The sequence below is a fragment of the Cyanistes caeruleus genome, chromosome 19 (assembly GCF_971803275.1).
Source record: "Cyanistes caeruleus chromosome 19, bCyaCae1.hap1.1, whole genome shotgun sequence".
Lineage (NCBI taxonomy): Eukaryota > Metazoa > Chordata > Aves > Passeriformes > Paridae > Cyanistes > Cyanistes caeruleus.
Window position 1 is genome coordinate 4,755,162 of NC_141719.1, and position 9,426 is coordinate 4,764,587.

The following is a 9,426-nucleotide window of genomic DNA, read 5'->3' on the forward strand; positions in this document are numbered from 1 at the left end:
TCTCCTCCCTTTCCATTTCCCATTTCTTTTTTCTCTCCTCCCATTCAATTTCCCGTCTCTTTTCTTTCTGCTCCTTCTCCTTTTCTCTCTCCCGGATCTTGTTTTCTTCCTCTTCTCCCCTGTTATTAAAAGCTATCCAGGCCACTTGTAAGAGTTCTCCTAGGTCACGAGACTCTGCTCCCTCCAGCTTTTGTAACTTCTTTCTAATATCTGGGGCTGAGTTCCCTATGAAAATGGAAGCCAGCTGTACAGCTTCCTCTGGTTTTTCTGGATCAATATTAGTGTATCTCCTGGCAGTTGCCCTTAGGCGTTCCACAAATGCAGTTGGAGTCTCATGAGGTTCTTGTTTCACCTCATAAAGTTTAGACCAATTGATTGCCTTTGGCATTGCATGTCTAAAGCCAAATAATATCCACTGTTGATATTGTTCCAGAAAAAGCCTCCCCTCCTTTGTGTTAGGGTCCCAACAGGGGTCCTGGGAGGGAAAATGCTCTTCCAGAGTTCCTGGTAATTCACCTGCTGTACCTATCCTGTCCACCTCTTTCCTAGCAGTCCTGAGCACCATCTTTCTTTCTGTGGAGTCCAATAGAGTATATAACAGAACTTGTATAACCCCCCAATCCGGGTTCTGTGTCTTGAGAATGGTTTCAAATACTCTAGATACTCTCTCTGGATCTTCTCTGTAGGGCCCTGCCAGTCTCATCCACGCCTCGAGATCGACTGGGGAGAAAGGTACCTTCACCACTATCAGGCTGTGAGATCCCACCCCTGCCCAGAGCTGAGCTCTGGCCTCCTGCTTATCCCCCTCCAGCTTTCTCTCCTCCTGCTCCCCTACCTCCTGCTTTTTCACCTCTTGCTCCCCTACCTCCTGCTCCCCTACCTCCTGCTCTCTCACCTCCTGCTCCCCTATGTCCTGCTCTGTCACCTCCTGCTCCCCTATGTCCTGTTCTGTCACCTCCTGCTTCCCTACCTCCTGCTCTCTCATCTCCTGCTTCCCTACCTCCTGCTTTCTCACCTCCTGCTCACCCTGGGTTCTCCCCACCACTGGACTTGAAATTAACTCTTGCCTCCCCCCTGACTGCTCAGCCCCTCCTTGTGCTTCCTCCTTATCAGGCTCACCCCAATTCTCTATCCCCCTGTCTCCCGTACCTGGTGCCTCTAGCATTTCTACATCATCCTCTTCCCATCGGCTGTGGCATTTCAAACAGTGGTGTCCAATACTACAAGAGGAACAAGATCTCTTTGGTCTCCTATCCTTTTCCCTTTCCTTTCCAAAAGCTAACATGAGAGGGTTTGATAGGCTGGGTAGGCACCCCCTTTGTAATTCCAGGTGGTCTCTTAAAGTAAAGAACAGATCTACGTACGGCATCTCACTCCACTTCCCCTCTCTTCTACAAAACAGCCTCAGCTCTAACAGGGTGTGATAATCTAAGGTGCCGTTCTCTGGCCACTTCGCTTGATTGTCCAGCTTATATAGTGGCCACAAGTGGTTACAATATTGGATTAGTCTGGATTTAAGTAGCGAGTCTCCCCCTATCTTTTCCCAGTGGTTCAATATACATGTCAACGGGGAGTTCGGGATATCATTTCCCACTCTAGTTTTAGAACAGACCGCCCCCATACTCAATAATACAAGTATATAACAACGGCTGGAAAGCGAACACAACGATTAACTGGGCGCGGGGAGCCCAAGGCTCTGGGCTGCAGCGGGCGGGTGGCGCTGCCCAGGCGGCTGGTGCTGGAGCAGGCAAGAACACGCCGAGCCGGGCCCGGGCTGCTGTGCTGCGAGTCTGTTGGGTTTCTTCTCCCTCCTCCTCCTCCTCCCCTCCGAGCCAAGGTGACGGCGGGGGAACGGCTGAGCTGCAGTTGGGGGTGTCCCTGCCCTCCCACCCGCTCCCACTCGCGCCGGGAATCCTGCGCGCACTGGCACGAGAGGGCGCTTCGCATCCACAATTGTATTTCAGCCGCGCACGCAGAAAACAAATCGGTAATCGATAGCACACACCCCCGATTGCTTCGAAACCCCAACAGTCAGTTAAGTTTCAACACTCTTCCAGCAAACGAGCTTTATATCACAGGCGTCTCTGCTGATTTTGCAGGCCGGCAAAATGAAATCAACACAACCCACTCACACTCACACTGCCAGAGACCAGAAAGAATTCAGAGTATCTAAGTGCACTCCACCACAAAAGCAAGTACAGCAATGCTTTGGCTCTGGTGTTATGAACCTATTTTTTTCTCCTTGACCAGCTACAACACTGAGTTTCCTGCTTCAGGGGAACTCCTCAGAGGGAACTCAAATCCCCTAGTCCTGAGGGACTGGAAGCCCCAGTAGTCCTGGGGGACTCGAAGTCCCACACAGTGAGCTTTCCCAGGGACTCAAACCCTGTTGGGCGACTCAAACCCCTCACCAGTAACTCTGTGAGGGGATTCGTACCTCTCGTCAATAACCCCAAATAAACAATTTAAATGATGCCTTTACTCACCCCAGGGATCTTGCCTCGAGCCCCTGGCGGTCTGAGGCCGAGGTTCTCCCCGAGAACCCCTCGGTGCCGGTTGGAGATCTGTCGACTGCAGATCCGTCGAGGCTCAGAGGTGAGCTCCCATCTGGGTGGCCAATAACTGTCACCAAAATTCACCAAAAAGCAAGTAAAATAAAACCCTTTAACACCAAGGTAGCATTAAGAAGTTATCACAGGCCTGGTGCACAGGGGATAAGCTCCATCTGGTGTGCACACGATTCACTACAAGCATGTGGCTTATATACAGTCACCACATGTGTATTATAATTGTTCATTACCATAAAACCTTCCCCATGTTCCCAGGTTCTGTTTTTTCTAGAATCTTGTTTTGGCTATAGCTGCATTCCTAAGGCAGATGTCTTCCCCTTATCTTCCCTCTGTCCTTGATGAGAAAGCATCTCCTGCATACTCTGTTTCTTTGCTAAAAACATGCAGACACAGCAGAAATTGGATTAACACTTTTGGTACCAGGTCCACAACAGGACTGAGAGCACATCTCTGTACCTGCCAAGGATTTGGGCTGGAAAGGATGAGTGCAGAAGATGAAAAAGGGGGAAAGGCTCTTTGGGAAAAAGGACCAGCCAGGCTGTCCTGCATCACCAGCCTTCTGAGCTTTGCCAAAACAATAACACCAAGGTTTCTGAACAAATGACGAGTATTTATTTTATACAGAAGAAAAAGAAATTAAGATGTCAACACCACACCAAGAGTCAGAGACAATCCCCCAAACCTTTGAACAGCAAAAACATTTCCAAGTCAATAAAGCAAAGGAAACATCATTACATCTGGAATGATGATGGAAAGCCAGTGGTTTAGCTGCTGCCTGTTTCCAGCCATATGCAGCAAGTGTTTTATCCTAACTGGATCTGCTTTATGCTAACTGGATCTTTTGGCTTCTTGGTCCCAGCTAAGGCACAAACTGACACCTGATAGTGCTCTTCAGCTTGTGAAAGAGCAGGATGTCAGCTCTGTTAAACAGCTCAGCCTAAACAGCTTGTCTAGTGCTGAGAAGCCTGGCTGATAACAGCAGCAAAGCGCTGAGCAGCAAAGTGTCCCCCCTTCCCTGGTGCTAGCAACGGCCACCAACAGACCCAGGGATGCTCCAGTGCTGGAGACAGAAGTCACTGTGTGTCACCTTAGCTCACTAGTGGAAGAATAAACCTTAGAGAGATGCTCTCTTCTCTACCTTTCAGTAGTTTATGCTGATAAATTACCCACACCTTTTGTATATGACCTCTTCAAAACAGCTCTCCTGGCTGTAACCCAAACTTTCCCCCAACAACAGACTGAAAGTCTCTAAATGGCAAGAACGTCCCCTTCCAGGCTCCTCAGGAGAACAAAGACCCTGGGCTCCAGCCAAGCCTCTGCTAAGTGCCCCAGACCAGATCTGCAGTGCTACCTGGAGGTGCAAGAGCTTGGGGAGAGCTGTCTCCTCTCATCTGCAGTCTCTCCACAGCACAGGTCGCTGTTCAGGGCTCCCAGCATTTCTGCAGAGGAAGTACTGATGGTTGAGGGCTGCTTTGGCTGAGATGCGCTTGCTGGGATCATACAGGAGTAATTGCTGCCAAGATAAAAACCCAACAGATTTAGGATTTTAAAAACTGGGTGATTAATTGCACCTGCACACAGCTGGGCCCAGTTGCAGATGTTGGTCCTGAATTTTCTTTCTCTGGGCTTCAGGAGTCACCCACAACTTTATTTACTTTGGGGATTATGTTAGAAGAGTTCCTTAACTCCCAATGCAGTGGCTCCTAGAGGAACCTGCAATGACAGTCCTTCAGAGCAGGACGTATTCCATGATTTGGTGCTTCTGCAATGTCAGAGGTGAGCATTCAACCCAGATCAGCTAACGCACTTCCAGATAATTAAATCTCAAATATCCCTATTCCTTGCCCAGTTTGAAAACATCCTGTCTATGCCCAGGCCCTGTTCTAAGCCCTCACTCACTGTCAGTAAGTCTCTCCCATCTCGATCTAAATTTGGAACAATGTCCTTCATCTCCTTCCTTGGCCACCGGGGAAAGCTGCCCTTGTAGTCAGGGAGCTGGGTCACACCAGGCCAGGTCACCTCGGTGGGAGTGCCCAGGGTGCGAAAGATCTGGAAGAGCTGGTCAATCTCAGAGTCCCCTGGAAACAGGGCCTTCCTGGTCATCTGGGGGAAGAAAAGAAAAAGCCAGTATCTTTTTAACTGATCTTTCCATCAGTTGTGTTCCCTATTTCCTGCTGCAAGCAACCTTCTATCCCAGTAGATGCAAACAGCTGCACAGACCAGGGCAGTTACAACGCAGTGAATCTGCCAGGCAGTGGTTGAGAACATCACAGGTGTCTGACTGCTTGTTCCCACTCTTGGCTAGCTCACTCCTACCTGCTCTGCAGCCCAGGGACTTGGGAATGAGGCAAAGTGCTATTATACTGCAGAGCTAACCAGAGCTCTTCCAAGGGACATATGGACACCTAGGAGATCCATAGCCATGCCACAGGAGTGCTTATTCTCTGCAGCCCACCATGGGGTCATCTCCTCCCAGGGTCAAAATGCTGCAGCAATAAGGCTGAAGTTACCCCTTTAGTAAGGAGAGGCATCATGTTCCAATGTAGTTGGAACCACAGCCTTCTGCCCCCAGGGTGGTAGATTTCCTGCTGAGATAAGGACCAGTTAACCCTTAGGATGGACTTTCCATAAAGCACACCCCAGGACAGGGTGGGAACACGGTATCCCAAATGTTCTTTATCTCATCCCTCCTTCCCACTGCAGCTGCCTCCTCTGGCTCATGAAAGAGGTTAAACCCATCCTACCATTTCTGCAAAGATGCAACCAATGCTCCAGATATCCACAGGGGTCGAGTAGTATCTGCATCCCAGCAGTATCTCGGGGGCTCGGTACCACAGAGTCACCACCTGGAAAGGAACCAACAAACAGGCTATGTTTGGCTTCCCTGGATGAAACCAAAGGTGTGGGACCCTCCCTTCTTAGTTGTAATGTGGTGACTGTACAAATCAGAGCATGCTAAGGCCTTGCTGAATTTACAGACACTTTAGTGCCTGCAAGGTTGGGATTAACAGAACATTCTTCAATAACACACTCTGGAACTGTTAAATGTTCCACACTCTACACAGGGTTGTGGAGTGGGACTCTACACAGGGTGGGAGCCCAGCTGTCAGCCAGGCTCTGGTAGTCAGCACCCCTTGTGGGGACATGGAGGTCCCTTAGCTGCAGGTGACCTTAAGCTATTCCTGGCATGGCTGTGCCTCTGTTATGGACGAGCAACTTGTGCTGCTGCTGTTCACCCACTCTGGATTGTGTAGCCCACTCAGGGAGCCTTGACACTACCTCATGAGTGTATGTGCGTAGGGGGACCCCAAAAGCTCTTGCCAGTCCAAAATCAGCCAGCTTGATTGCTCCTGCTTCGTTAATGAGCAAGTTCTGTGGCTTCAAGTCCCTGTGGATGACCCTGTGTGAGTGGCAGAAGCTCACACCCTGCAGCATCTGGAAAAGGTAGTTCTAAGGAGAGAAGAGATTTCAGATAAAGCCACAATGAAAACACTTTGAAGTCTGGATTGTGTGAACCAACACACTTTGGATCACTTAGAGATCTGAATGGGAAGAAAGCCCTTGTTACAGTGCAACATCAGGCTTATGGGCCACTACTCAGAGATACACACAAACTGCTGCCATGCCACCTGGGGACAGAGAAACTCTAATCCAGGCACTGTCAGTCCCTTCCACCCACGCATTACTGTCTACAGAGGCGATTAGCAACAGATCTCTCTTTTGTTCTGCATCGAGATGGGCTGGAGAGCCCAGAAACAGCTGAGAAACATTTCTGAGCAATAGTGCCAAGAGGGCTTCCCAGCTGAAATGTTTGGGATCTGGGAGGCTGAGAAATCATTTCCAGGCCCAGTCTGAGCAACTCTGAGATGGCTCTGCCCAGCAGAAGGCAACATGGATAGATATGTTGTCTGCCCTGCCTGTTGGCATTCCTTCCACACTGTACCTTGACCAAGCTTAAAGGAAGCTCTCCAGCTTGGCATGAGTCCATGTACTTCTTGAGGTCCTGATTCAGATACTCAAACACTATATAGAGCTTCTTCTGGCTGTGTATGACATCTAGGAGCCTGTAAAAGAAGTACAGGCTCTCCCTTCAATATCTGCTCCAGACCTCTGTAAATACCCAAACATCCCTCCTCCCACACATGCCTATGCTCTGTTGGCCCTCTGGAGAAGAGAAGGGCAGTTTAAGGGCAGAATCTAGTATGGGGCAGGAGCAGCAGTGTGTTGCTGAAGTGGCAGACCCATGAAGTATTGCTGAAAGTGAGAGAAGTGCATGGGATTCCTGCATTTATTTTGCTTCTGCCTGTGCAGCTGGGGAAGGAAAGAAAAACCCCTTGCTGCCTGCTCCTGGAGCAGGAGCTCATGGATGAGCTGGTGGGGAGGGTGCATCCAGGTCTTACCTGACTATGTTAGGGTGCTTCAGCTCCTTCAGCAGTGAGATTTCTCGGATTGCAGTGCTGGGGACACCCTCTGACTCCCTGTGGCAGAGAGAGGCTGTAGTGCACTCCATAACCCAGGGGGATCCCACAGCCCAGTGGGGTTCTGAGTCCCTTCCTTCTTCCACTGTACCAAAGGAGCATTTGAGTTTGGGGTGGAGCAGTGGCTGGGGTGGGCTGGGGTGAAGCAGGGGAAAATGGAGTTGTGGGCAAGGAGAGGATGACCTAGACATGCAAGCCTTGGGGCAGAGCTTGTTTGGAAGCACCTAAGGGTACATTTAGAGGACCAGTTATATATTAAATATCTAGGTCTTTCTTTTCAGAGATGGGGGAAAATTAAAGCTCTTTGCCCCTCAGGCAGCTACCTCCCCCCACCCTGAGGGGCCACCATGGAGTGCAGCCCCAGCATATCAGCTCCCAGTCCACACAGATACCCCTCACTGTGCACACAGCTCAGGCCCCACCCAGGGGAACAACAATAAGGTTTTACCTGCTCAGTCCCACCCTGGAGGGCTGAGGGTGACCCTGCCCAACACCCACAGCACAGCCCTGAGGGAGACACCACCTCACAACATAGCAGCTGCTTCCCCCTGCCCTGTGCCATGGACCTGGGGCCAAGTGGTGCTGGGTCAGGCCCTAAACACTTGCACTCAAAGATCTTGAACTTCTGGCTCAGCAATGGGTTAAATCAGCCCATTTTTAGGACACCTGGAAGTTGGAGTCTTCCCTGTGGAAGTGTGGAGTCTTTCCTGCCATGCCCATGAGACATGGAGCCCCCAAGCTCTCCAGACAACATTCCCTTTGGCTCTGCCTTTCCTGGTGCCACAATACCTAAGATTGTTTTAATCCTAGAGACACATTTTTCCCCCTCATATCAGGATTTTTTGTGCCTCTAGCACCATACTGGGCATAGGCCTGGCGCCATGGCAAGACCAGGGCTTTGCCCCACTCACGCGTCCAGGCGGATCTTCTTGAGGGCCACCAGCTGCCCCGTGCGCTTGTTGCGAGCCTTGTACACCACGCCATAGGTGCCCTCCCCAATCTTCTCCACCTTCTGGAACGACTCCTGGATGGCCTCCATGGGGCTGCCTCAGCCTGGCAATGGCAGCGGGGGCGGCTGGCACCGCGCTCTGAGGGGAGAAAAAAAGGCGGGAAACAAAAAGGTGAATGTGGGGAAAGCATTTGAGCCCCCCAAGTGTTCCCTGAGGCTCTGCTGGGGTCTGGGTCCCACCTTGCTGCTCCCTCAGCCCTGAGGGACCCCTCAGGGACCCGCCTGGGGCAGCTGTGAGTGGACAGGGAGGCCTGGTGGGGCCCGGGGTGTCCGGGGAGCTTCAGGTGGACAGAACCACACAGAAGCCACCCAGGGCTGGTTGTTCTGCTGCCCAGGTTGTGCAGTCTGCTGGCTACAGACAAAAATCGAGGAAAATTGATGTAAAGAGGAACTTTGGGGCCTGGGGAAGAGCAGCATGAACTGCACAGGGCCAGGGGAAACTCTCCCTCTCCATCTGCACAGTGCTGGGCATCAGTGGAGTAATTTAGTTCATAATTATGGTACCCTGGGACATGCTGAGGGCAAACACCCAGAAGACATGTCTTTTTTATTGGTTTTTTGGTTGTTTTGGGGTTTTTTTGGGGGGGGGTTGGTTTTTTGGCTTTGGTTTTGGTTTTGTTGTGGTTGTTGAGGTGGTTTTGGGTTTTGTGGGGTTGTTTTTTTGCTTGGTTTTGGTTTTATTTGTCTTTTGGGTTGGGTTTTTTTTTTTTCTCCTTTTATTTTGTCTTGCACAATTGTCCCTTGAACCTCCCCAACATGGGCTATGCTGCTAGGTCAGCTCTTCAGGAGATGTCCTTGAGGGGGACAAGGTTAATCATTGACTTGATAGCTGACAGAAGACATGATTAAAATAATCTTATGTATTGTGCCAGGAAAGGCAGAGGCAAAGGGAATTTCATCTGGAGGACTTGGGGGCCCCATGTCTCTGGATGGGCATGGACATTGCAGCTGCATGGGTCCACAAGACTCCAACTTTTAGGTGACTGTCCTGGGGTGACTTTATGATTTATGATTTATGATATCTAATTGTCTGTTCTGTTTTGTTGGATGTTAAGTTCTGCATCTTTAAGATTGGCTTTGAGAGAGAAAAGGGGGAAAGAAAAAGCCACAGTTTGTTTTCAGAAACAGCACTCACTCCCCCACATGCTTCTCCGGACTCTGTTGTCTGCATCACAGACAGCAGGACAGAGCTCTCCTTTGTTTTTAGGTAGTTTTTAGCTAGCTGAGGCAGAGAAGTTCCCCAGACTGTGTTTTTTCTTTTTTTCTTGGATCTGTTCAAACCTGCTCTAGACTGAAAACTGAGGAAAACCCCAGGAGCTCACTCCTATAGCTCACCAGGGCCTGGGCACCTTCCAGTGCCAGAGGGACT

General features: G+C 50.3%; 1 protein-coding gene across 1 annotated transcript; it reads right to left on the bottom strand.

Moving 5' to 3' along the window:
• Nucleotides 1-22: 22 nt before the first annotated feature.
• CDK3 (cyclin dependent kinase 3) lies at nt 23-8,828 on the bottom strand. Its single transcript, XM_023938580.2, has 8 exons — nt 8,238-8,828; nt 7,960-8,136; nt 6,971-7,048; nt 6,514-6,634; nt 5,850-6,020; nt 5,315-5,416; nt 4,470-4,673; nt 23-4,083 (listed from the first exon to the last, which is right to left on the bottom strand). The coding sequence occupies exons 2-8, from the start codon at nt 8,085-8,087 to the stop codon at nt 3,958-3,960; spliced, it is 930 nt and encodes a 309-aa protein (XP_023794348.1). The 5' UTR covers nt 8,088-8,136; nt 8,238-8,828; the 3' UTR covers nt 23-3,957.
• Nucleotides 8,829-9,426: the final 598 nt, after the last annotated feature.